The sequence below is a fragment of the Heteronotia binoei genome, chromosome 17, assembly GCF_032191835.1.
Source record: "Heteronotia binoei isolate CCM8104 ecotype False Entrance Well chromosome 17, APGP_CSIRO_Hbin_v1, whole genome shotgun sequence".
In the NCBI taxonomy this organism is placed as follows: domain Eukaryota; kingdom Metazoa; phylum Chordata; class Lepidosauria; order Squamata; family Gekkonidae; genus Heteronotia; species Heteronotia binoei.
The window spans coordinates 40,082,722-40,109,784 of record NC_083239.1 but is presented as its reverse complement, the minus strand read 5'-3'; the positions used below and the strand labels follow the sequence as shown (position 1 = coordinate 40,109,784).

General features: G+C 46.9%; 2 protein-coding genes across 4 annotated transcripts; one reads left to right on the top strand and one right to left on the bottom strand.

Annotated features, from left to right (window-relative positions):
• Window positions 1-6,040, bottom strand: LOC132585688 (interferon-inducible GTPase 5-like). Of its 3 annotated transcripts, XR_009556335.1 has the most exons (3): window positions 5,830-5,983; window positions 418-2,959; window positions 1-238 (listed from the first exon to the last, which is right to left on the bottom strand). XR_009556335.1 is itself a non-coding variant. In XM_060257556.1 (2 exons), the coding sequence occupies exon 2, from the start codon at window positions 2,941-2,943 to the stop codon at window positions 1,708-1,710; it is 1,236 nt and encodes a 411-aa protein (XP_060113539.1). In that variant the 5' UTR covers window positions 2,944-2,959; window positions 5,830-6,040; the 3' UTR covers window positions 1-1,707. The 3 variants fall into 3 exon arrangements, 2 of the variants coding, with proteins under 2 accessions (XP_060113539.1, XP_060113540.1); XM_060257556.1 differs by having other exon boundaries at window positions 1-2,959; window positions 5,830-6,040; XM_060257557.1 differs by having other exon boundaries at window positions 1-2,959; window positions 5,861-6,040.
• An 11,862-nt stretch (window positions 6,041-17,902) lies between these two features.
• LOC132585828 (interferon-inducible GTPase 5-like) lies at window positions 17,903-22,343 on the top strand. The gene is made up of 2 exons (XM_060257704.1): window positions 17,903-17,925; window positions 21,096-22,343. The coding sequence occupies exons 1-2, from the start codon at window positions 17,903-17,905 to the stop codon at window positions 22,321-22,323; spliced, it is 1,251 nt and encodes a 416-aa protein (XP_060113687.1). The 3' UTR covers window positions 22,324-22,343.
• The last annotated feature ends 4,720 nt before the right edge of the window (window positions 22,344-27,063 follow it).

Below are 27,063 nucleotides of genomic sequence, written 5' to 3'. Positions count from 1 at the left end.
TACAGAAACAAATTTTATGTGAATTTAAGTTTTTTTAAAAAGTTGAGGGCGAACAACCTTTCCAGTCAAAACACAAAACGAGTTCCGGATCTCAATAAAGCAGATCGCCTGGTCCACTGCTGGAATTGCTGGGTCAAGGGCAGCGTCAGTAGATTTTCAATGACCCCAAAAAATCAGCTAGAATTTCTAGTGCGTGATTAATGGCCAACCTTGATCTTAAAACCACCCAGGAGTTTTTCTGTAGCAGGAACTCCTTTGCCTATTAGGCCACACACCCCCTGATGTAGCCAATCCTCCAAGAGCTTACAGGGCTCTTAGTACAGGGCCTACTCTAAGCTGCAGGATGACTGCCTACATCAGGGGGGTGCGGCCTAATATGCAAAAGAGTTCCCGCTACAAAAACCCCCCTGCAACCACCTATCAAGGAATGCTTTATTTAAGGACTTTTGGAGATCTACCTGCGACTTGGCAAACTGATTTGTGAAAGCAAAGGCCCTTCATCTCGAAAATGATTTTCACAGTCTTTTAATTTTTCCCATTAAAAAATAGAGTATCTTTTTAAAAAGTTCCCAAGAACTAGAAAGAAGACAGGATGGAAACAGGTTTTGGCATTAACTTTTCCCTTCATAGAAGCCAGAAGATTTAGTTTCCGGGAGGAGGGGGGGGGGGAGAGTATCATTCTGCCAGGTCAACCTATCAGTATGCTCAAGGCCTTCTCACAGAATGACGTGCGAGGGAGAAGGCCTTAAGGTTCAAGTGGCTCAAAATGGTGGACTGAAAATTCAGGGCCTGAGAAGAATTAATTTCTAGCCCAACTGGTCACAAATTAAGTCCTCTAATACAGTCCTGTATAAGTAAATGCCGCTCCCACGAAATCAAACCAGTGGAGTCTTCTGCAAAATTTCCGCACCATAAACTAGATTATCTAATAAACTGTAAAGGAAAAAACAAATAAAGAAACTTCACACTGGTGTAAGCTCAAAGAGCTTTGGAAATGGGCAAATTTGCAAATACCAGTGAGAAGTTTTAGAGGTTCATTAGCCACTTACACTATTTCCTTTTTCCAAGATCCCTGGGATGGAATCCACAAGAACTAATCAAACCAATTGAATTTTCTGCAAAAGTTCAGCACCATAAGTTAGGTTATCTAACAAACTCTATTTTAATTAAAAATCACTAGAGAAATCGTACTAAAAAGTGATGTTCTGCCTTGTCAATGGATTAGGCCATTGCAAGGAGATCTCTGGACCAAAACCAAGACTTCTAAGTGCTAAATCCGGGAAGCACCGAGTTTCGAGCACCTCTATGCAACAATAGCAGAGGCAACTGGAATAGAAATAGAAAGAACAAACAAATAAAAGGAATTTCATACAGGTGTAAGCTCACAGAGTCTTGGAAATGGGCTAATTTGCAGAAGCGCCGGTGAAAAATTTTAGAGGTTTGTTAGCCACCACACCACTTCATTTTCAGGACCCCGGGGATGGAATCCACAAGAACTAAACTCGGCAAAAGAAGCAGAAATTCAGAAGACCAAACCCCAGTGCTGTGATCGTCAAGCATTCGTAGTCTTGTACCCCTTCCCGCTTACACCAGAAGACGAGACAGGAATTCAGTTAGCAAAGAAAGAAAAAGCTCCATTCGTTTGACCAGAGTTCTATTTAGAGAGGATGTGTCCCAGATCTTCCATACAACATCCCAAGAATCTTTTCAAACGTCAGACTCAAAGGCCTTGATGAGAACATTGTGAGCATCGTCTGCTACTTCGTTGAGGGAACTCCAGAGCATGTAGTAGGTTGTTCCAAAGGAGATCCCCCCAGCGGCCAAAGAACCAAATATGGGCACTGCACTAGCAAGATACTCAGCCATCATCAATGCTCCGCCTCCAGCCTTGGTCAGCATCTTCAACACCACATCCTTGGAGATCTCCCTGGCCAAGGGGGACTTAATCACCTCTTTGATCTCCTCCACAGGCTTGCCCACCTTCTCTGCCAACTTCTCCAGGGAGTCACCATCCAGGCCAAAACTCCTGCGGTACTCTGAAAGGGCCTTGACCAGGATAGTCACGTCACACACCACAGCGAGACCCGGGATGGGCACAGCTGCCACACCACACGAGACGGTAGCAAGCTTCCAGATCTGCTTCTGTAAGGCCTCTCTCTTTTTGTGTAAGATTCCTAAAGAGATGTTGGGCAGGGCAAGGAGGAAGGCGTGTCTCTTGTGGCTCGGAAGCTCTTGCTCCAAGGTCTCCTCCAGCCGCACAAAGTCGTACTTGCTCAGCTCCCAGTTGGAAAGGAGAAAAATACGGGGCGATACCACATTTTCAGCCTCCAGGCACGCTTTGCAGTTCTCACGGATCTGCCGCAATATGTCCTCCTCATTGTAGGCGTGTGGCCGACGCTTCTTGGTGGCCTCCAAGTCTGCGTCTACTTTGGAACGTACAAAATAGAAGCGTTTGCCCTGCTTCTGGATCTCTTGGGCCAGACGGGCATGGTTGGTTTTGAAGCGTTCTGAGGCGATGAGAATAAAGAAGTCATAGCGGGAGAAGTTCACCTGTTCCAGGTAAGTGTCAGACTGGAAGTCGGGCGTACCGATTCCTGGCAAGTCCCAAACCGTCACGTTGGGATGCTTGGGGTGTGGGTAAGGAGTTGGCTTTACAGTCGTCTCCACCACCCCGGTGGCGGCAGATCCATTATCTTCATCTCCTAGGCCTCGGATGGCGTTAACAAAAGAGGACTTCCCGGAGCCAGACTCTCCTGTTACTGCGATATCAAGACAAGCGTTTTCCAAGGCCTGCAAGTTTTCCATGATCTTGGAGGCAGCATCTGCCATTCTCCCTCCTTCGAGAGCATCTTTAATCTCTTCAATGTCCTCTTCGGTAATGATGTCATATTCTTCTATGAGCTCAGCCCTGCTGGGCAAAGCCACTGGGGGCTGAACCGCCATTGGATCAAGTCGAGGCCTGAGAGGAAAGGAGAGAGAGTATACAACTCTTACTGTGAAACATTTAAAAACAGACCTTCCTTTCTCAGTTTGGGGAACACTAGCCTGCATCGTATTCCTCCACTCAGCAACATTTGAAGCTTTTTCTCAGATACAAGGAAACTTCGCCTTTGCAGAGATCAGCCATCTTTTATACTAGAGCTAAAACTACATCAACGTTCAGATCAACACAGACCCAGGATAAGAAAGCTCAGGGCTTTTTTTGTAGCAGGAACTCCTTTGCATATTAGGCCACACGTCCCTAATGTAGCGAATCCTCCAAAAGCTTACAGGGCTCTTCTTACAGAGCTTACTGTGAGGGTAAAATGGGAGAACTATGTACACTGCCTCAAGTTGCTTAGAGAAACAGCATGAAGAAAATACACCAAATAAATAAAAAATCTGTGTTTGATATAAAATAATGTTTCCAAGCACAGGGTGTTTCCAAGCACCACACACTGAGGATATATGGGCCAGATAAATCCTGGCAAAGAACCCATGGACAAGAGTGGAGTGTTGTCTTCATATTTGCAGGGGGGTTGGAAATTTTGGAAAGGGGTAGAAGATAAAAGAAGAAGATATATTGGATGTATATCCCGCCCTCCACTCCGAAGAGTCTCAGAGCGGCTCACAATCTCCTTTACCTTCCTCCTCCACAACAGACACCCTGTGAGGTGGGTGGGGCTGGAGAGGGCTCTCACAGCAGCTGCCCTTTCAAGGACAACCTCTGCCAGAGCTATGGCTGACCCAAGGCCATTCCAGCAGGTGCAAGTGGAGGAGTGGGGAATCAAACCCGGTTCTCCCAGATAAGAGTCCGCACACTTAACCACTACACCAAACTGGCTCTCCATTGAAGGTTGTCTGGGAGACAAAACTCACTCAGACACATGAAATTCAACCAGTTTTAGGTATTATTTATCCCATTCCACATCCAAACAGTTCAAAGAACGCATTTGGTTCTCCCTCCCCTGTTCCTTAAAACAATCCTGTGAGGTAGATTTAGGCCTAAACACATATGGCCGATCCCAGTTCCCCAGTGACTTTCATGGCCAAGCAAGGATTAGAACTCAGGTTTCTCCAGTCATAGTTCAAAGCTCCTGCTTCTACATCATACAACCTCTCTCAACATTTGTCTCTTTTTTATTCCTTTGGGGATACAAATATTCACATTCACCGCCTTAATCCATACCGAAGGAAAGCCCATTCTTGAACCACCATTGGTACATATAGCATTAAGGGGATAACTAATCTGGATTAAGTCACTATGGACTCCCAAACTGAATGCGGTATTATTCAGGTATGGCTTTCCCCGCTTTATCCTGAGGGGAGAACCAGACCCTCCACATCTATGTGTAAATTCAAGGGGGTGAAGCATGTTGACGACAGAGTCAACTACCCCAACAAAATCAAGTGCTCTGCTCTCTGGGGAAGGGCAAAAATTATAATCTAAACAATTAGCCTTGGTTAAGAAGCATAAATATGTAATTTCATAATCCCACAGAGAAATACAGAGAGCAGTGAACAGCTGATAGTGCCCCACAGTTGTTCCTCAGCCTCAAAACCACTGAGGGAACAGTGTCCCCTCAACATCACGTAAAGAAATCTCAAATCACTTTTTAGAGCGGCTTCCACTAAACTCTGGTTCATCAGGTGCCTCGGCAGCCATCTTGTTCTAGGCCTCAAATCAGCCTCTTTCCTAGGTCCTTTCAAAGCCACTGAAGGGCCCCTTGTATAGGAGAGATGTGGATCTTCTCCTCAGATCACTTCTAATCGTAACCCACGTAACCCTTTGCCTCAACAAAATGGATGTATCCCTCCCTCTCATCCAGAAATGCAACCCCTCCTGCTCCTAGGGTTGCCAGGTGTCTTCTGGCCCCTGGCAGGGAATGGGGGGGGGGGGGTTAGGGCTGCCAGCTCCAGGGTTGGGAAACTCTTGGAGATCTCAGAATGGAACCTGGGGAAGACAGGGAGCTCTGTGGGACACAATGCTGTAGTGTCCACCCTCCAAACAATCCCTTTTCTTCAGGGGAACTGAGAGCCAGCTTGGTGTAGTGGTTAAGTGTGCGGACTCTTATCTTCTCCCCCCCACAACAGACACCCTGTGAGGTGGGTGGGGCTGAGAGGGGCTCTCACAGCAGCTGCCTTTTCAAGGACAACTCCTGAGATAGCTATGGCTGACCCAAGGCCATTCCAGCAGCTGCAAGGGGAGGAGTGGGGAATCAACCCCGGGTTCTCCCAGATAAGAGTTCACACACTTAACCATTACACCAAACTGGTTAAACAGGGCTAGCAAACAGGCACGAAACCCACATTTCGTCCCCTCCTAACGACCTGAGTTCGATCCCCGGTGGAAGCTGGGTTTTCAGGTAGCCGGCTCGAGGCTGACTTAGTCTTCCATCCTTCCGAGGTGGATAAAATGAGTACCCAGCTTGCTGGGGAGAAAATGTAGATGACTGGGGGAGGCAATGGCAAACCACCCCATCAAAAGTCTGCCGTGAAAACGCTGTGAAAGCGACGTCACCCCAGAGTCGGAAACGACTGGTGCTTGAACAAGGGACCTTTCCTTTCCAACGACCCGTGAAGCCCCTCGGTGACTTGTTCATCCGCCGGCCGCTTGCAACATGCAATCTGGAGACCCGCCTACGACCGTCCCGAAACTCCCGGGCAGATCTCGCCACCAATCCCTCTACTCCGCGGAATCACTGCTCTGCAAAGCCTAGTTGTGATTTTTTGGGGAAGGCGGAGGTTTTCGCAAAGCCGTTCGAAAGGGGCTGCCTGTCGATTTCTTGCAAAAGCTTTGCAACCCCCATCCCGGCCTCGTCCTTTGCCCCAACCCTCCTCCGCCTTTACCTTTTCCACCCGTGTGTAACAATCCAGGCACCTGAGCAGCAAGGAGCAACTCGGCTACGAGGAAAGGGGTGGGTTCGGAAGGCGTTTCTCGAGAGAGAATGAAGTTGCTAGGACGCCCAAGCCGGTGCAGCTTCCTGCTTCTCCGAAAACAGGCACTTTCCTGTCTTGGGGCGCGTGTAAATGCGTGCGCAAGAGATGGCGGCGCTCGCCTGACCCCTGCTGGAAGGCACGTGTTTTTATCTTGCGTGGGGAAAACCCTTTTTGTTCCCAAGGCGGACTTCGAACCGAGGATGGACTCCTGCAAAAGTGCCCTTGGAAAGAACCCGGGGAAAGCCCGCTGCCTGCAAACCTCGCCTTGCCATTAGCTGGATAAGGAAGTCCGCGGCCAAGACTGCTGCGGCCGGTTTCCCACTCGATCAAGCGAAATACAAGAAAGTGAAACTTAAAATGATGGGGGGGGGGGGAGTGATTTCTTATCAAATGAGAGGAAATAGCCGAAAGGGCGGCTCAGATTCTGTTGCAGAAAGGTTTCTTTCTTTCTTTTTTTAAACGGAATTTCTAAAATTTCATAATGCTGAGTGTTGTTAAAATTTCACCGTCTGGCCCATCGTGGCCTTTAACCCAATTTGCAGAATCCGTGCAGATATGTAAAACTACATTCCTAGAAGCTCAGATGAAATATATACCACAAGTTAGGAAAGGCACAAACAGGTATAAGAAAAGGCTTGCATGGTTAACAAAGTAATGGAAGCTGTAAAAGGTAAGAAGGACTCCTTTAAGCCCTGGAAAGCTAGCCCAAGTGAGATTAATAAAAGGGAACACAGGCTGTGGCAAATCAAATGCAAGACTATGATCAGGCAGGCAAAAACGGACTATGAGGAGCATATTGCAAAAAACATAAAGATCAACAATAAAAATTTCTTCAAATATATTAGAAGCAGGAAACCAGCCAGGGAGGCAGTGGGGCCCTTGGATGACCAAGGGGTAAAAGGATTACTGAAGGATAGGGAAATGGCTGAGAAGCTGAATGCATTTTTTGCCTCCGTCTTCACTGTGGAAGATGAGAAGTGTTTGCCCGCTCCAGAACCACTAATTTTGGAAGGGGTGCTGAAAGACCTGAGTCAGATTGAGGTGACAAGAGAGGAGGTCCTACAACTGATTGATGAATTAAAAACTAATGTCACCAGTTCCGGATGGCATACATTCAAGAGTTCTAAAGAACTCAAAGTTGAACTTGTGGATCTCCTGATAAGAATATGTAATCTTTAATTGAAATCTGCCTCTGTTCCTGAGGACTGGAAGGTAGCAAATGTCACCCCCATCTTTAAAAAGGGTTCCAGAGGAGATCCGGGAAATTACAGGCTAGTCAGTCTGACTTCAATACCGGGAAAGTTGGTAGAAACCATTATCAAGGACAGAATGAGTAGGCACATTGATGAAGAGAAGTTATTGGGGAAGACTCAGCATGGGTTCTGTAAGGGAAGAGCTTGCCTCACTAATCTGTTACAGTTCTTTGAGGGGGTGAACAAACATGTGGACAAAGGGGACCCAATAAATGTTGTTTACCTTGACTTCCAGAAAGCTTTTGATAAAGTTCTTCATCAAAGGCTCCTTAGTAAGCTTGAGAGTCATGGAGCAAAAGAACAGGTCCTCTTGTGGATCAAAAACTGGCTAATTAATAGGAAGCAGAGAGTGAGTATAAATGGGCAGTCTTCACAGTGGAGGACGGTAAGCAGTGGGGTGCCGCAGGGCTCAGTACTGGGTCCCATGCTCTTCAGCTTGTTCATTAATGATTTGGAGTTGGGAGTAAGCAGTGAAGTGGCCAAATTTGCAGATGACACTAAATTATTCAGGGTGGTGAGAACCAGAGAGGATTGTGAGGCACTCCAAAGGGATCTGTTGAGGCTGGACGAGTGGGTGACAGCGTGGCAGATGAGGTTCAATGTGGCCAAGTGCAAAGTAATGCGCATTGGGTCCAAGAATGCCAGCTACAAATACAAGTTGATGGGTTGTGAACTGGCAGAGACTGACCAAGAGAGAGATCTTGGGGTCGTGGTAGATAACTCACCGAAAATGTCAAGGCAGTGTGCAATGCAATAAAAAAGGCCGGGAATTATTAGGAAGGGAATTGAAAACAAATCAGTCAGTATCATAGTGCCCCTGTATAAATCGAGGTCTCATTTGGAATACTGTGTACAATTCTGGTCACCGCACCTCAAAAAGGATATTATAGCATTGGAAAAAGTGCAGAAAAGGGTAATTAGAATGATTAAAGGTTTGGAACACTTTCCCTATGAAGAAAGGTTAAAACGCTTGGGGTGCTATAGCTTGGAGAAACGTCGACTGCGGGGTGACATAGAGGTTTACGAGATTATGCATGGGATGGAGAAAGTAGAGAAAGAAGTACTTTTCTCCCTTTCTCACAATACAAGAACTCGTGGGCATTCAATGAAATTGCTGAACAGTCAGGTTAAAATGGATTTTAAAAAGTACTTCTTCACCCAAAGGGTGATTAACATGTGGAATTCACTGCCACAGGAGGTGGTGGCGGCTACAAGCATAGCCAGCTTTAAAAGGGGATTGAATAAAAATATGGAGCAGAGGTCCATCAGTGGCTGTTAGCCACAGTATATATATGTGTGTGTGTATATACACACACACATATATTGGCCACTGTGTGACACAGTGTTGGACTGGATGGGCCATTGGCCTGATCCAACATGGCTTCTCTTACGTTCTTAGTGAGGGCTGCTGGGGGTGTGGCAAAGCTCCTGATGGCTGGCTGCTTGCCTGCTCTCCTAATCCAGGGATTGTTATGCAGCTGCACCTACTATTCAATGGACAAGGTAGGTGGGGAGGGAGAAGGGGAACCATCAGAAAGTTTCAGGAGCTGTGCTCCTGTAAGCTCCTACTGAATCTGGTCCCATACCATATAGGGCTTTCCATAATATAACAAAGAAATGGGTAGAAATTGTTCTACCCATGGTAAACACCTCAAGTAAACTGATCCCTTCCCCACAGCTAAATCTAGATTGTATGAGGAAAACGACATGTAAATATTACGTAGCAGTCAGAGTTAACAGACCCAATATTTGTGTTTATTTTTCAGATCAACTGAATATTCAAGAGCCATCATGGGTGGTAAAAACTCAACGGAACAAAGACAGGAAGCTTTTGAACAAACCACACTCGACATTGCCATCACAGGGACGTGGGGTGTTGGTAAATCATCCCTTGTCAGTGCCCTGCAAGGTCTGTCAGATTATGATGAGGGGGCCGCTGAAACGGGTGCGATGCAAACTACAATGGAGCCAGTGGGCTACCCACACTCCACCGTTCCAGATGTAATAATATGGGACCTACCAGGAATTGGGCCACCTAATTTCAAAGCTGAGGAATATCTAGAAAGGGTAAATGGCAGCCAATACGATTTCTTCATATTTGTTGTTTGCAATCGCTTGCGGGGTGACATCATAGAGGTTTACAAGATTATGCATGGGATGGAGAAAGTAGAGAAAGAAGTCCTTTTCTCCGTTTCTCACAATACAAGAACTCGTGGGCATTCGATGTAATTGCTGAGCAGTCGGGTTAGAACGGATAAAAGGAAGTTCTTCTTCCCCTAAAGGGTGATTAACATGTGGAATTCACTGCCACAGGACGTGGTGGCGGCTACAAGCATAGCCAGCTTCAAGAGGGGTTTGGATAAAAATATGGGGCAGAGGCCCATCAGTGGTTATTAGCCACAGCATATTATTGGAACTGTCTGGGGCAGTGATGCTCTGTATTCTTGGTGCTTGGGGGGGGGGGGGGCAAAGTGGAAGGGCTTCTAGCCCCACTTGTGAGCCTCCTTTTTTTTTGGCCGCTGTGTGACACAGAGTGTTGGACTGGATGGGCCATTGGCCTGATCCAATATGGCTTCTCTTATGTTATATTCTTATGGACAGTGTTAGAACATAAGAATATAAGAGAAGCCATGTTGGATCAGGCCAACGGCCCATCCAGTCCAACACTCTGTGTCACACAGTGGCAAAAATTTTTATATATACACTCAAACTGTGGCTAATAGCCACTGATGGACCTGTGCTCCATATTTTTATCTAAACCCCTCTTGAAGGTGGCTATCAGTGTTATTGATGTAGCTAACACAAACTTGAGCAGACTTGGGAGGATGGTAGAAGACAGGAAGGCCTGGAGTGCAAAGAGTCGGGCTCGACTGTGCGACTGAACAACAGGGAGGGATACCGGACCGGCAGTGTGTGTTCAGCACCGTTGGGATGGCTGAAAAAACTCCCTCTGCGTTTTTTGCAGTGACCAGACACGAAGCAGGATGGAGCTGTGGAGTCTTGTGAGCAAGAATTATACCTCTTGAACTACTGGCATTAAAGTGGTGAGCTACTGCATATATCAGTTTGCACTGGGGCCATTTTCCCTGAGTGAAGACAAAAATGTGTGAGCTCAGCTTAGAGGGGACACTGACCCGCATCCATAACTGCTGTTAGTGTGGGTACATCCACATCGTTCCTATAGCAGATTGTCGGTTATTTAGACTGATTTTCCTTGAAGGAATATGCCACTGACATTTAATTTTAAAACTGCTGCACATACATACTCTACAAAGATAGATCCAGGTGGATAGCGGTGTTGGTTTGTGTGACGGAACCGGCCCGATTCTGGCTTCAGACCCGGTCCTGTCAACTCCCTTTTGAGTTGCCAACTCCTGAAGGGACCTGATCTTCCTGCCACTAGGGCACGCTGCCACCACCTGCTCAATTTAGGGGCTCCTGACCGAGAGGAACAGGACTCCCAATCCCCCTTCCTGCCAGTTCTGAGGCCTGGCCTCAAGGTCCTGGTTATGACAGAGACCAAAGTCCTTCTTTGGGAGACCCCTGGAGGATTGACACCCTTGCCAACTGTATGTCTTCCCCCTTCCCTGGACTCCCCTCTTGCAGTAGTGTGGTCTAAGGTGGTTGGGGAAAACTATGTGGTACAGAGGGACCACCTTTTAAAAAGACAAAACATTTATTTAAAATTTATAACTATATACAGGCATTTTAAAATAGTGAACAGAAGAAATAAATGAAAGTAGGGGGAAACGCTCCTTCTTTCCCTGTTATACAATACTTGCAATGACCATGCCATCCAGCACAGACTGACTCACCAACCCAACTGACTGAACTCAAAGCCCAACTCAGACTGAACTGTCTGCTTCCCCTGACAACTTTTAACTGAGGACTTTCCCACCCAAAATCTTCAATATAAAATCCAGTTCCCGCCCAGGAACTGGTTTACCTTCTTGCAGCATTCTGGGAGACCAGCCTGAAAGACTTCCTGTCGCTCTAGGAGGTCTCAGAATTGCTGTTCCCAGACAGGGGAGGGGGGGAGGAAGAGACTAGGCCCAAAGCCTGTCTCCACTTTGACAACCTCCTTCTAGCCAACTCCCAGACAAACGCCAGTCAAAATGCTGTTTCTCCACAGTCTGAAGCAAAGTTAAGAGTCCAGTAGCACATTTAAAACCAACAAAAGTTTTATTCACAGATCACGGTATAAGCTTTTGTATGTGTACACACTATATCATACCAAAGCTTATACCAGGGGTGGCCCAACTTGCTTAACACAAGAGCCACAAAGAATAAATGTCAGATGTTTGAGAGCCGCAAGACAAGAATGTCAGACGTTTGAGAGCTGCAAAGAAGGCAAATAGAGGGAGGAGGGAGGGAAAGGTGAAAAGAAAGCTACTTTAACTTTAAATACATTTTCCAAGCCACCAGCTGGCTTGGAGAAGTGATTTAAAGAGAGAAATGCTTTCTCCAAGCCAGCTGACAAGAGCCACACGAGAGCCAGTTTGGTGTCGTGGTTAAGTACGGGGATTCTTATCTGGGAGAACTGGGTTTGATTCTCCACTCCTCCACTTTTAGCTGCTGGAATGGCCTTGGGTCAAGGAGTTGTCCTTGAAAGGGCAGCTGCTGTGAGAGTCCTCTCAGCCCCACCTACCTCACAGAGTGTCTGTTGTGGGGGGAGAAGATATAGGAGATTGTAAGCCGCTCTGAGTCTCTGATTCAGAGAGAAAGGTGGGGTATAAATCCGCAGTCTACTTCTTCACAAGATGTATGAAAGAGCCGTGTGGCTCCTGAGCCAGTTTGGCCACCTCTGGCTTATACCTTGAATAAAACATTGTTGGTCTTAAAGGTGCTACTGGACTCTATGCTGTAGATACTCTGCATCTGTTTAGAGTGATGTGATCCTTTTTGCTGTTCAGTCCTTTGAACTCACTGTTTGCTACTCTTACTGGCAAACACTGTCAGGGTATCACAGAGAGAAAGGGATTTCCTTGCCACTTGTTGCTTCAAGCATTAAGGGGACTTGCGTGATTCCAGAACACAATCTGAGAAGGTAACATGAATCTGGGCGAATTTTGGAGGATGGTAGAAGACAGGAAGGCCTAGCGTGACTTGGTCCGTGGGGTCGCAAAGAGTCGGACTCGACTGTGCGACTAAACAACAATTGAATAGGAGCAAGTCATTGAGCCAAATTAATGAGGCGGCCACACCAGGCTTCCTTATACAGAATCACAAGGAAACACCGTGACTTCAACTTATCACAAATGCTTGCATATACTCAATGCAATCATAAGCTCCAAGTCAAGTTTTACAACATAACGCATCTAGTTCCAAGCTTCTTAATACGACAAAATAATGAACAGGTCAGTCATTTATGTAAGTCATGTGATGATGTGTATCCTAGGCATACAGTCATGTTTCCATCTTCTTTTTCAAAGTCGCATCTCCTTTCCCTTGTGAAGACCAAAAGTCATGTCAGAAGTAAAATAAATAAAGACAAGAAAACCAGCTACAAAAAATATTTATTACACAGAGCAAATAGTCATGTTGCTACAGGAAACAGCAGCAATTCTGGAATGCCATCTGGGGAGGCAACAATGGAATAGGACAGGGGTGGCCAACGGTAGCTCTCCAGATGTTTTTTGTCTACAACTCCCATCAGCCCCTGGCATTACATTTTATGACACACATGGCCCAGCGTGACAAGCTCTCATTTATGTCAGGTCCAGCCCTCATAACAAATGGGTTCAACACCCTAGCTTAATGTGTTGTGGATATTTATGCTGTGCTTCAATTCTTTCTGGTAGTCCTCAACTTCTAAAATCCTAATGCACTGGTTACAAAATGCCCTGTTTTGTTGATTGTACTGACCCGCTATGTGTAATCCAACCTGTGAGAAAGGCAAACTATAAATAATGTGAATAGATAAACTGCAGCAACCCATGGGATCTTTTTCATAGAAACTGGCCTTCAGTAGTTTTAATCACAAGGTCAGTGGCTTACATAGAGAAGCCCATAGTGCACAGCCAGCTTCGTGCTATTCTTATGTCCCAGAAAAACACATCTTTCACTGGATCATTTCTGGTTGTGTCCTAAACAACACCCTTGCTGGCTTTTAAATGCCATGAGATCTAAGAAAAGGAACTTTGTCTCTTGGAAGCTTATTCCCTCAAAATCCTGTTGGTCTTTAAGGAGCGACTGGACTGGACTATAGTTCTACTGTAGACCAGCATGGCTGCTTTCCTGGGACAAGTCAAGACCAACATTCCCTCCAAGCTGAGTTAATGTGAGCTAGCTCACAGATTTTTAGCCTCCAGCTCACACATTTTTGTCTTAGCTCAGGAAGGATGATTCCAAAGCACAATAATTTATGCAGGAGCTCACAACTTTAATGCCAGTAGCTCACAAAGTAGAATTTTTGCTCACAAGACTCTGCAGCTTAGAGGGAGCAAAGACAATCATTTTCTTGCATTTTCTGCATTAAAAGATTGGGATTTGATTGGTGGGGCAGTTCTTTCTATGTCAACGGTATGGTCTACTGTTCACAGTTAGCTTTACCATTTATTAGTCCACATTTCTCTTCACCATAAGCCTCTTTGTGGACATGTCTGGTTGAAAATTGGCAAAATTTATACCGTTAAATAACAAATAAACCACTGAAGTTAGGCCACAGCAAAGTCCCACCTAAGTATGTTTCCCCAAGGATGTTTCCCCAACCATACAGAAATGGGGCCAGTTCCTTTCCTGGGTTTAACCACTTTGAATTGCAGGTGGAAGGTGACAAGTCTCATATATATATATTCCGCAAGAGACATTCAGAGCTGGTTTACCATTGCCTGCTTCTGCATTGAAACTCTGGACTTCCTTGGTGGTCTTCCTGCACCATTATTTAAACACACACCCATGTATAAAATGTCCCCCTGCCTGTGGAAAGCTAGGGAAAAGGCTTTATTATTTTGCAATTTCTGTTTTATGGTTGAAAGCCTAGCCTTCTCTTTGATGTACTCGTTTTCTACAAGCAAGAAGATCTGGGGGTCCCCCCCTCAGTGGAAGATAATTCCAAAATGGAACTGACAGTCACATGCAGTCCGAAGAGAGTTTTTCATGAATAAAAACATTTAGGGGAGTTTTTAAACATGGGAGATTCAAACGCAGCACCCAATGTGGCGTCATCCTGGAAGAACTACACCATATCTACACATTTCAAGTTACGCAGGAGTGAACGTTGGCTCATTCTAACTGCAACAGCTTCATCCCCCGTGTTTGGGCGTGGTCCCTGTTCCCGTTGAAGAACCGCACGGTGCTGGCCCAAAGACTTGAGATCTTGACGCGGTAGTGAATGGTGCCATCCCGTACATCAAAGACATTGATGTGGTTGTTCTCACGCCCGGAAGCAAACCTCACCACTTGGCCCCCACAGTCTACAACCAGGTTGGCGTTGTCTTGGACGCACAAAGGCTCCTTGGCGTATTCCTGCACCGTGAACTCCAGGCAGCCCCGCAGTTCTTCCGAAAGCACCCCCCAGGACTGTAACTCACTTTTCACCCTCAGGAGATCGCGAACACTCAATGGCTCCTGGCGTCTGGACAGCCGAGCGAGGTACATGTCGGCAGTCCGCTCCCGGACGTCGAAATGGATGGCGTTGTGCAAGAGATACACTGAAATCTCGCAGTCCCCGCTGCCGGCGAGGAACTGCACGGTTTGTCCGTCACACTGGATGACCATTTTGGAATTCTGTTGCACCAAGACAGGCTCCTGATTAAAGCCGTCGATGGCTTCGTTGAAACAAGCCTGGAGCATATAGTTCACCCCGCTCAGCCGATCGCGGTGCCTCAGGAGGTTCCCAAGGCTCAGCGGTTCATAGGAGGACAACAGGATGGATGCATACTGCAGGAAGTCCCTTAGGATGCTGACAATCCCATGCGGGGCCCACTTATGCTTGTTGTTCACAGCCATCTCATGCCCAGAGGCTGAGAGAGAATAATCCGCCTTCTCCAGAGTGAGCCAGAAGGCAGACAAGAGAACAGAAGCCACAATCATTGTGGTGGACACCATCAGGATTCTCTTAACTTGTGTTAGAAAGGATCGGAGGAATCCACTGAGGGCCCACTGGATGCCGTTTCTGAAGAGGTCAGCCATGTTCCTAAAAACAGGAGGGAGGGAGGAAGAAAGGAAGGAAGAGAGGGAGATTTGACATTAATTTTGGAAGCTAACAGGGCTTTTTTTGTGGTAGTACTCATCAGTACTGCATTCCAATCCCTTTTAGGAGGACTCTCCGAAGCCCTGAGGGGGGAACTGGCAGAGATTAGTGCAACCTCCTCCCCCCCCCCCAAAAGAATGGGGAGGTAATAATTCAAAGACATCATTCTGTACTTTGATTTTTTTTTAAAGCTGCAAGCTACTTCTCCTTGCCCTGGGATGCTTAAGTTTAGAGTAAATACAAAATGTTGTGACAGGAAATGTTGAAAGGTCGCCATCTTTTTCTCTAGCATGCAACTGCCGAGGGACTAACAACAGAACCTGAGTATTTGGAGAAGGAGAACCTTCCTTGCTCACCTGACATACCCAAAAGAACACTATAAGGGGGGTGGAGCCATGGCTCAGTGGTAAAGCATCTGCTGTGCACGCCAGAAGGTCCCAGGTTCAATCCCTGGCATCTCAAGATAAAAGGATCAGGTAATTGGGGGTGCAGAATACCTTTTCCTGAGACCCGGAAGAGCAGCTGCCGTTCTGAGAAGACAAGATTGACTATGCTGAATCGGCAGTGTGATTCAGTATAAGGCAGCCTGGTGTGTTGGCTCAATTACTTGCTCCTATTCCATCGTTACCTTCCCAAATTGTGCTCCAGAACTGCATACATCCCCTTAATGCTCGGAGTAACAAGTGTCAGGAAATCCTTTTCTCTGTATGGTACCTTGGCCAGTTTGCCAAGAGTAGCCAAGAGTAGCAAACCGTGAGCCCAATGAACCGAATGGCAAAAAGGATCACAGTCAGGGCTACCAATCTCTAGGTGGTGGCTGGAGATCTCCTGGGATTACCACTTTTCTCCAGGTGAGAGAGAGGTGAGATCAGTGTGCTTGGAGAGAGCCAGTTTGGTGTAGTGGTAAAGTGCGCGGACTCTTTTCTGGGAGAGCCGAGTTTGATTCCCCACTTCTCCAGTTGCAGCTGCTGGAATGGCCTTGGGTCAGCCATAGCTCTCTCAAGAGTTGTCCTTGAAAGAGCAGCTTCTGAAAGCTCTCTCAGCCTCACCCACCTCACAGGGTGTCTGTTGTGGGAGGGGGGGGGAGGTAGAGGAGATTGTGACCCCCTCTGTGACTCTGAGATTCAGAGTATAGGGCGGGATATAAATCCAGTATCCAATATCTTCTGGAGAAAATGTCGGTTTGGAAGGTGGGACTCTATGGCACCATATATAAGCCATTAAAGTCCTTCCACCTCCCCAAACCACGCCCTCCTCAGGCTCCACCCCCAAAATCTCCAGGTATTTCCCAACCCCCACATTTCCAGGTCTTTCCCAGCTGGCAATCCTATCCATAGCTCTTTCCAAACAGACACAGAGTACTACCTACCTGCGTTAAACTTTTCCAAAATTAACTCTAAATGGCATATTCTTTCAATGAAAATCTTTCCGGATAAGTGAAAACCTGCCGAAAGAACAGCGTGGGGTAGACCCAACACTGAAGGATGCTGCGCCTGCGCCAGTTCTGCGCGATTCTGTACAGGGAGAAAGCATTCCAAGCGAACCACATCTCCAGTGCAAGATCCCCTTTCAAAGTTACAAACGGGGGTGGGGAATTGCAGCTGTAATATTTGCAGGGATCCTGCAAAGTGCTTTGGGTCGGGCGGTGGAATATTAACAATTCTCACCATTAAATAATAATAATAACCCTAGATCGACTCTTTCCTTCTGCCGCGCTTTGGTACTTACGAGATCTGAGCTGGTCCTTCGGCCATTTTCTCTCTTTTGATGAGAAATCGCACAAAAAAAAAAGCATTTCAAGTTTCACTTTCTTATATTCCACGTGATCTAGCCGGGATCTGCCTGCGCCTGGTCTCTCTTCGGCGGACATCCTTATCTAGCTACCTGCAGGGCGAAGTTGAACAGCAGCGGATTTCCCCCCCGGGTTTTCCCTTTCCCCTCCCTTTCTTTCCAATTGCTCTGAGCGTCTGCAGTAGTCTTTGCTCCGCTCTCCGATTCCGGTTCGAAGTCCGCCCTGGAAACAAATGGGGTTTGTTTGCACGTAGATAAAACACGTGCCTTTCCACGCCCGCCTTAAGGGGGCGGGGGGGGGGGAGAGCAGGCAAAAGTCCTTAACTCCCATGCGCACATACACTCTGGCTGCGATCACAGGCAGACGCCCTAATAATGTACGTTCAATCCACTTTCCAACTGGATTTTACTAGGTGAACAGGCGAAACCCATTTGGAAAGTGCATTGAAAGTGCATTATTTACTGTGTGTGATTGTAGTAGCCCCTGGAGCCCATACTGACAATCTTCTCTCCCATTATATCCTACGGACAATCCAGCTTCTCCCATTGTTTTCTATGGACAATTTTGTCATTCGTTTTTAATACATCCCGCCCCTGGCAACAAGTCCGGGTTTGAATAGAAGCAGGAAACGAAACCTGCACGTCCCATAGCAACTTCGATCTCTCTTGAGACTCCTCCAGACTCCACGTCACCTCTTTCTTGTTGCGGACGTCTGGTGCTGCTCCTTGGGGATCAGGTGCATAGATGGCACCAAGTGGGCGGAAAAGGTAAAGGAAGAGTTTTGCAAGAAATCGGGGGCAGCCCTATTCGGGCGGCTTGGCAAAAATGTTCCCCAACTTTCTCTTCCCCTCCCCACCAAAAGTCACAAGGGGGCTTTGTAGAGCAGAGATTCTGCGGAGTGTAGGGTCTGTCGCGGGATCTGCATTTAAAGTTGCTTTCTTTAAACCTCCACTCCTCTCATCTATTTGCCTGGCTGCCTGCCTTCCCTCAAACATCTGGCATTTATTCTTTGTGGTTCTTACATTAAACAAGTTTGGCCACCCCTGTTCCAGAACATCAGACCGGTGGTGTGTGCTCAGTAGCGTTGGCATGAACGAAAAATCCCCCTTGGCAATTTTTGCAGTGACTGAATGCAAAGCTTTTGTCCTTTTTAGATTTTTGCACCAGCGAAGGCACCTTCTCACCTCTGCCAAATGGGCCTTGTTGCAGTGCTCTCCTTTTCTTTTTGCAACCAGTTTAATCTTGTGTTTTCGAAGCAGTGGGTCAGCTAATGAACCAGTTTAAATTCATGTGCTGGTTACCAAGATCCTCAGTGACATTTTGGAATGTTCAAGGAAATGAGGCATAATAAGTTACCCTTCGTTGGGACAGGTGGTTTGCAGTGTTCTGTTTCATTTTCAATTGCAATAAATGCACTTTGAGCTGTTTGGATTAAGAATGAGATAAATAATTCTGTGAAACTGGTTGAATATTATGTGTCTGAGTTAGTTTTGTCTCCCAGACAATCCTCACCCCTTTCCAAAGTTTCCAACCCCCTGCAGAGATGGACAACACTTTACTCATATCTATGGATATCTTGCCATTTTTTTCTGGTCCATTTATCCTTAATTTGTGGTGCTAGGAAACACCTTGTGTGAAGAAATGTTATTTTCTATCAAACAGAATTTTGTTTATTTGGTATATATTTTTTTCATCCTCTTCCTCCAAGCAGCTTGAGGTGGTGCACAAAGTTCTCCGTACTTCCATCATGCTCACAACAGCCCTGTGAGGTAGGTTATGCTGAGAGAGGGAGAAACTGGCACAAGAGCAACCAGTACATTTCAGGGCAAGTGAAGATGCAAACCACTACGCCACACTTGCAGAAAGGAAAAACGTTCTGTATCTTCTTGTTCCCCTTCTCCTGCACCTCACTCCAGGGAGAGCCAGTTGGCGTAGTGGTTAAGTGTGCGGACTTGTCAAGCGATAAAGTTCATTAGATCCCAAAATAACCAGCCTTTGGTTCAATGAAACCAATGAAATGCAGTTTATTGGTAAATCCAAGTTACTCAAGCATGAGAAGGATTGGAACTGATACACAATTGAAACAGAAGAGCATATTTGAAAGTAGCACATCAAAGGATCTATCAACAAATCTACATTCTCAAAACAGTCCCACAATGGAGTGTGAGAATTCACACAGCCTCTCTTATCTCTTTCCGTTTGTGGCTAACTACCTTGGGCGCCGACCTTGCATGCCTAGGGAATTTCTACTTCAAAGCATACGTTTTAACATTTGTTAGTAGGAAAGGAGGGGGCTGACCACCACGCTAGTATTCTGATGTGCCATAGCTGTGCACCTGGTTAATAACATGATTACATTTCATTAAAGCATTTCATTAAGGCATTAAAGAATGAACAGAGCTTGACAGGACTCTTATCTGGGAGAACCGGGTTTGTTCCCTCACTCCTCCACTTGCAGCTGCTGGAATGGCCTTGAGTCAGCCATAGCTCTGGCAGAGGTCCTTGAAAGGGCAGCTGCTGTGAGAGTCCTCTCAGCCCAAACCCACCTCACAGGGTGTCTGTTGTGGGGGGAGAAGATATAGGTCGGAGATTGTAAGCCGCTCTGAGTCTCATCCAAGATAAGCGGCTCTTTCCCTGACTCAAGGGCTTCTTAGAAGTATTTTACAGAAAAGAAAGTTGACAGAGGTGAACAGCTGGCGGTAATCCAAGTGTGAGTCATGTGCGTTATTATTTTGTGGAGGGGCTGTGACTCAGTGGCAGAACATCTGCTTGGCGTACAGAAAGTTCCAGGTTCAATCTCTGGCATCTTCAGTTTAAAGGACCAGGCAGAAGGTGACGTGAAAGTCATTTACGTGACACCCTGGAGAGCTGCTGCGAGTCTGAGTACAGTACTGACCTTGATAGACCAAGGGCAGCTTATAAGGCAATTTCATCCATATGGAAATATGAAACTGCATTATACTGAATCAGACCTTTGGCCCATCAAAGTCAGTATTGTCTACTCAGACTGGCAGCAGCTCCCCAGGTCTTTCTCATCCCCTACTGCCCATCTGTTAAGTGGAGATACCGGAGATTGAACCTGGGACCTTCTGCATGCCAAGCAGATGTTCTGCCACTGATCCAAAAAGGCAACTGTGGAGAGTTTCGATACTAATTTATTACGAGACTCTTCTGTGCATTCATTACTTATGTGTGTTAAATACTGACAGGTCACTTCCAACTTATGGCGACTCTATGAATTGATTACCTCTAAACAGGCCTCAGATTCAGTGGGAGCTCACAGCAGCACAGCTCCTGAACCTTTCTGAGAGTTCCACCTCCTCCTTTTGAGAGTTCCACTTCCTTATCAATTGAATAGTATGTGCAGCTGCATAACCATTCCTGGATGAGCTCCACCACCTATTTTTCTACAAAATGACCACTGCCTCTAAAACATCTTAAATAACAGCCTTGCTTGGGTCTTGCAAAATGATGGCCATGGCTTCCTTAATCATAAGAGTTGGAAAGGATGTCCAGGGGCATCTAGTCCAACCCCTTGCACAATGCAGGGAATTCACAAATACCTCCAGGGCTTTTTTTTGTAGAAAGAACTCCTTTGCATATTAGGCCACACACCCTGATGTAGCCAATCCACCAAGAGCTTACAGTAGGCCCTGTTAGAAGAGCCCTGTAAGCTCTTGGAGGATAGGCTACATCAGAGGTGTGTGGCCTAAGATGCAAAGGAGTTCCTGCTGCAAAAAAAGCCCTGAATACCTCCCACCCACACATACATGCACAGTGATCCCTACTCCATGCCCAGAAGATGGCAAAAACCTCCAGGATCCCTTACCAATCTGGCCAGGAGAAAAATTACTTGTTTCAAACAAGTTACAAAGACTTGTTTCTTTTAAAGGTTTCATGATAAACATTGTATTTTTCTTTCCCCCTTTCCTCTCAGGCGTCGACTTGACCCGGGGACGGTTCAGCCCCCAGTGGCTGAGCTCACAGGAGAATGTGACATTGAGAACATTGAAGAGATTAAAGATGCTCTTGAAGGAGGGAGAATGGCAGATGCTGCCTCCAAGATCATGGAAAACTTGCAGGCCTTGGAAAACGCTTGTCTTGATATCGCAGTAATAGGAGAGTCTGGCTCCGGGAAGTCCTCTTTTGTTAACGCCATCCGAGGCCTAGGAGATGAAGACGATGGATCTGCCCCCACCGGGGTGGTGAAGACGACTGTAAAGCCAACTCCCTACCTGCACCCCAAGCATCCCAAAGTGACGGTTTGGGACTTGCCAGGAATCGGTACACCCAACTTCCAGTCTGACACTTACCTGGAACAGGTGAACTTCTCCCGCTATGACTTCTTTATTCTCATCGCCTCAGAACGCTTCAAAGCCAACCATGCCCATCTGGCCAAAGAGATTGAGAAGCAGGGCAAACGCTTCTATTTTGTACGTTCCAAAGTAGACGCGGACCTGGAGGCCACCAAAAAGCGTCGACCACATGCCTACAATGAGGAGGACATCCTGCGACAGATCCGTGAGAACTGCAAAGCGTGCCTGGAGGCTGAAAAAGTGGTATCACCGTGTATCTTTCTCCTTTGCAACTGGGAGCTGAGCAAGTATGACTTTGTGCTGCTGCGGGAAACCTTGGAGAAAGAGCTTCCGAGCCACAAGAGACACGCCTTCCTCCTTGCCCTGCCCAACGTCTCTCTAGAAATCTTACACAAAAAGAAGGAGGCCTTAAAGAAGCAGATCTGGAAGCTTGCTACTGTCTCATGTTTTGTGGCAGCAGTGCCCATCCCAGGATTCTCCATGGCCTGCGACGTGACTATCCTGATCAAGACCCTCTCGGAGTACCACAAGAGCTTTGGCCTGGATGACTACACCCTGGAGAAGTTGGCAGAGAAGGTGGGCAAGCCTGTGGAGGAGATCAAAGGGGTGATTAAGTCCCCCTTGGCCAGGGAGATCTCCAAGGATGTGGTGTTGAAGATGCTGAGCAAGGCTGGAGACAGGGCATTGATGATGGCTAAGTATTATGCTAGCATAGTGCCCATATTTGGTTCTCTGGCTGCTGGGGGGATCTCCTTTGGAACCACCTACCACATGCTCCAGAGTTCCCTCAATGAAGTAGCAGACGATGCTCACAATGTTCTCATCAAAGCCTTTGAGTCTGACGTTTAAAAAGATTCTTGGGATGGAAGATCTGGGGCAAATAATCCTTTCTGAATACAACTCCAATCAAACTAATGTAGCTGTTTCTTTCTTTGCTCGCTGACCACTTATGTAATCTTCTGGTGTAAGCAGGAAGGGGCACAAGACTATGAATGCTGGATGATCACAGCACTGGGGTTTCTGCATTTTTGTTTCTTTCGCCGTGTTTAGTTCATCGAGGTACAGAAAGCAAAAAAGCATCTCATTGAGAACAAATAAGAGTATAAGTATAGTAGTTTACTTAAAGGTGCATGCCATTCATTCACAAAACTATAGGAAACATATACAATGTGATCTATAACAAGGCACTCTCTCCAAACCTATACAAAGAGCTTGCAAAGTCTTCCAAAGGGGGTTCTCAGGTGTGCAAAAGTATGTTTAAAGATCCATCAATTTCACCAGACCCCAACAGACTGAAAAGGGCTTGAATGATATTCTCCAAAGTCTCCACTGCCCAAACGTGTTTGCACGCATTTTCCATTGCTCAGCAGCAGTTTTGACAAACAAAATGAAATCTTTATCAAGGGCGAGAAGTAATCCTCAATAAAAATTGATCCTGGAACAGCTATGCCTATTTCTTTTCCTTCGATACCAAGAAAATGTCTTGTTGCTAGCAAATATGTGGCTCTGCCGTTCTCCAGTGGGTGGGGGGGGGAGAGAAGTGAGCCAAGAAGAATGCAGAGTGACGTGTGATGGGCCAATGGTTTCTGATCAGGTTTCAACCAATGGGAGAGCTTCATTTTGCCAATAGCGCTATGCTTTTATTATATAAAGGATTTTGTTGCATGCACAAAGAAGCAGGCTGCAATAACATAACCGAGCCCCATCCTCAGGTGTAGCTAGATCCAAGAGGGCAGCCGTGTTGGTCTGAAGCAGGAGTCAAGTCGCACTTTTAAGACCGACCAAGTTTATTCAGAACGTAAGCTTTCGTGCGCTAAAAACACATTTCTTCACATGAAAGCTTACGTTCTGAATAAACTTGGTCGGTCTTAAAGGTGCAACTTGACTCCTGCTTCGTTCATCCTCAGGTGTGTCCGCCAAGTTCAGTAGGAACCAGCTCAGAGCCCACAGTATTCCAGAGACGGGTTTTGGGACTGTCTGTTTAGGGGAAAGTCTAGGGTTCAGTTGCAAAACAACAGCTTGTCGTGCAGAAGGTCCCAGGTTCAATCCCTGGCGTCTCCAGTGAAAGGGGTGCTGCTGCCCACCTTCAGCAAACGGTATTGACTGTGGTGGATCGAGAGTCAGATGCAGCATAAGGCATTTTCATACGCATCCGTGTGTATGTGTACTTAACCCTACGCTGTGCGAGAACAAGCCAGTGTCAGAAGAGTTCCAGCGTTCTGTGCATCCCGTACAAATTGGGAGTGAAGGGAGAAAAGCGGGAATGAATTCAACAAGCCTTCTGAACAGATGACTTCTCCCTTAATTTTAAGTGCCTCATCACTCTAAGCCAGGGGCATCGAACTCATTTGTTATGAGGGCCGGATCTGGCATAAATGAGACCTTGTTGGGTCGGGCCATGTCAGATTGGGCCGGGCCGTGTCAGGTCAGGCTATGTGTATACCTATTTAAGATTAGGTGGCAAGAGATATAAACTTTATAAAGGATACAGAGAAACACAATTATTTTTTTCATTAAAAAAAAAACTTAAGACATGATTAAAACTTTAGCAGTTGTTGGTCTTAAAGGTGCTTTCTTTGTATCTCTCCCATGGGATCCAGGGAACTGGGCAAAGGAAGCTATGGCTCTTTCCTTCCTTCCCCAGGGGACTGGGAGGAGCCTCAGCCAATAGAAGGAAGAGAGGCTTGGCTCAGTAGCTCTGCTGTGCGATTGAAAGAGCCTGGAAAAACAAGCTCTGCCTTCTCCCCTTCCTCCTTGAGGAGCCTCATCCAAGAGTTTTTGCTCTGTAGCTCTTGTGTGATTGAGCAAGCCTTGCAAAGCAAGCTGTTCTGCATGTCAGACTATGTTTCATTGAAGTTGCCTTTGCTTTCTGAATTTATTAATTACTGCTTACTAACATGAATGCTTAATAGATTTCTGAGCCACTAACCCAGGTGCCCTGCATAGTAGGGGGGGGGGGGGTTGAGAATAAATGTTACCAAAGTTCCAAAGGCCAGCGAGGCCTTTGAAGTGTAAAATGCTCAGCTAACCTCCCTGGCGCCTCCGGAGCAAAGCAAGGACATCACCAGGAGGGGGATGCAACCATCAACTGTAAAAGATAAGCAGGCATGTGAAAGTGTTACTTGCAGGGACAAACTGTAGTTTTATTATGGGAAATAGTTTAAAGCCCAAACCCTTTCAAGTGTATTCATAAATGCCAATGGTTCAAGCTATCTGTTATCAGTTCCAATGAATCCATGTAGAGGGTAACATTGTCGTTATCAATAAAGTCAACTTAGTTTTTTCAACAAAGACAAGTCTGATCATTTTGAAACGTCAATGAACCCTTTGCTGACACTGCAGAAAGAAGCAAGAGATAAGGAGAAGGAAGCATATGACAGCCAGTTACTCGGAGGGGTGTGTGTGATAGCCTTCTGGGGGCCTGATTTGGCCCCCGGGCCACATGTTCGACACCCCTGCTCTAAGCAGTGTTATAGGTCCTAGCATCTTCAGATTGACAAGGAAGGAAATGCCATTGTGCTCCAGAGGGTGTTTTTCTGTTCAGAGGACAGGACTGCTTTACCCTTGCCCTTTGGGCAAAACCGACCCAGATTCTGGGAGCATCTGAAAATCAAACCTTTAAGCATCCAGGCCTCTTTAGGTGAAGAGGCCGTTTCTTCAGCTACAGACCAAAGATGGGTGTTCTTCTGGAAGCAGTTCCGCCAAGTCAGGGCTTCAGGCCAATTTTCAAGGCTTCATTGGCCTGCGCTGTCATCTTGGAACAGACAAGACAGGCAAGGAATTTGCCTAGTCCCTCAGCACATGCCAGAGAAATTGTGCCTGCGCATTTGGGTGGAGCTGGTAAGGTGCACTGCATTATCCAATTACGTTGAGTCAGCCTATCCTGCCCTAAAAGTTGCCTGACTGCTAAAGTGAAGTTCTGAGAGTTCCAGTATGTGAAGGAGAAGCAAGAATTCCAAGCTCAGCCCTTCTCACAACCCAGAAGCACTGCTTTTTCTCACTTTCTTTTGAAAGGGGGAGGAAAGAATGGTACATCGCCTTTTCCCTTCTTTACAGGATGTGTTCTTTGAAGTCCAGACTCCTCAGCCTGAAAAACTCCAAGTGCGCCTGCAAGAAGAGGAGGTCCATAGAGAAGAAACTGTGAAGCACAAGAACAGCTAAACATAAGAGGAGCCATGTTGAATCAAGCCAATGGCCCATCCAGTCCAACACTTTGTTACACAGTGGCCAAAACCTCCAGGTGTCATCAGGAGATCTACCGATCGGGCCAGGACACTAGAAGCCCTCCCATTGTTGCCCCCCCAAAAAAACACCAAGAAGACAGAGCATCACTTGCCCCAGAGAGTTCCATCAATACTGTGGCTAATAGCCACTGATGGACCTCTGCTCCATATGCTTATCCAATCCCCCTCTTGAAGCTGGCTATGCTTGCAGCCGCCACCACCTCCTGTGGCAGTGAATTCCATGTGTTAATCGCCCTTTGGGTGAAGAAGTACTTCCTTTTATCCGTTTTGGAGTCCAGTGGCCCCTGAAGAGACCAACAAGATTTTGTGAGCATGAATACCTGACGAAGGGAGCTTTGACTCTCAAAAGCTTATACCCCAATAATTTGGGGGACTTTTTTGCTGTTAAGTCGCAGCCAAGTTATGGTGACCCCCTAGGGGTTTAAGGCAAGAGGTCCACGAAAGCTCATGCCTTGCCACAAATGTTGGTAGTCTTTAAGATGCTACTGGACTCTTGCTTTTTCCTACTGCTACAGACAGTAGACATGGCAGCCTACCTGGATCTATGGGACGGAGACGGTGTTGGTTGCCCTGGTGGATGACCTTCGACGGCATCTGGATCGGGGTGGCTCGGCGGTACTGATGTTGTTGGACCTATCGGCAGCGTTCGATACGGTCGACCATCAGTTGCTGACTTGCCGCCTCGCCGACGCGGGGATTCAGGGGTTAGCCTTGCAGTGGCTTTCCTCTTTCCTTGAAGGTCGGGGACAGAGGGTCGCTATTGGGGGGGAGCTATCCCAGAGGCGCTCACTTAACTGTGGGGTGCCCCAGGGAGCGGTTCTCTCCCCGATGTTATTCAACATCTATATGCGACCTCTTGCCCAGATTGCCCGAAGGTATGGGCTGGGGTGCCACCAGTATGCTGATGACACCCAGCTCTATCTACTTATGGACGGCCAACCGGTCTGCGCCCCAGAGAACCTAGATCAGGCATTACAGGCTGTGGCTGAGTGGCTCAGACTGAGTGGACTGACACTGAATCCTGCGAAGACAGAGGTCCTTTGTTTGGGCCATCGGGGACCGGGGGGGGAAATCCCCCTGCCAACTTTTGGCGGAGTACTGCTGAGGCCAGCGGACAGGGTCAGAAGCCTGGGGGTGCTACTGGAGCCGTCCCTAAAGATGGAGGCCCAGATAGCGGCCGCTGCCAAGTCCGCGTTTTTTCATCTTAGACGGGCAAGGCAGTTGGCCCCCTTCCTGGACCCCGACGACCTAGCAACAGTGATCCACGCTACGGTCACCTCGAGGTTGGATTACTGCAATGCCCTCTACATGGGGCTGCCCCTGTGCCGGACCCGGAAACTGCAGC

Bases quoted from the DNA above. Each gene is read 5' to 3' on its own strand.
- LOC132585688 (XM_060257556.1), bottom strand. From the start codon at position 2,943: ATGGCGGTTCAGCCCCCAGTGGCTTTGCCCAGCAGGGCTGAGCTCATA.
- LOC132585828 (XM_060257704.1), top strand. From the start codon at position 17,903: ATGGCACCAAGTGGGCGGAAAAG. The intron at 17,926-21,095 runs GTAAAGGAAGAG...CTTTCCTCTCAG, and splicing joins GCACCAAGTGGGCGGAAAAG to GCGTCGACTTGACCCGGGGA.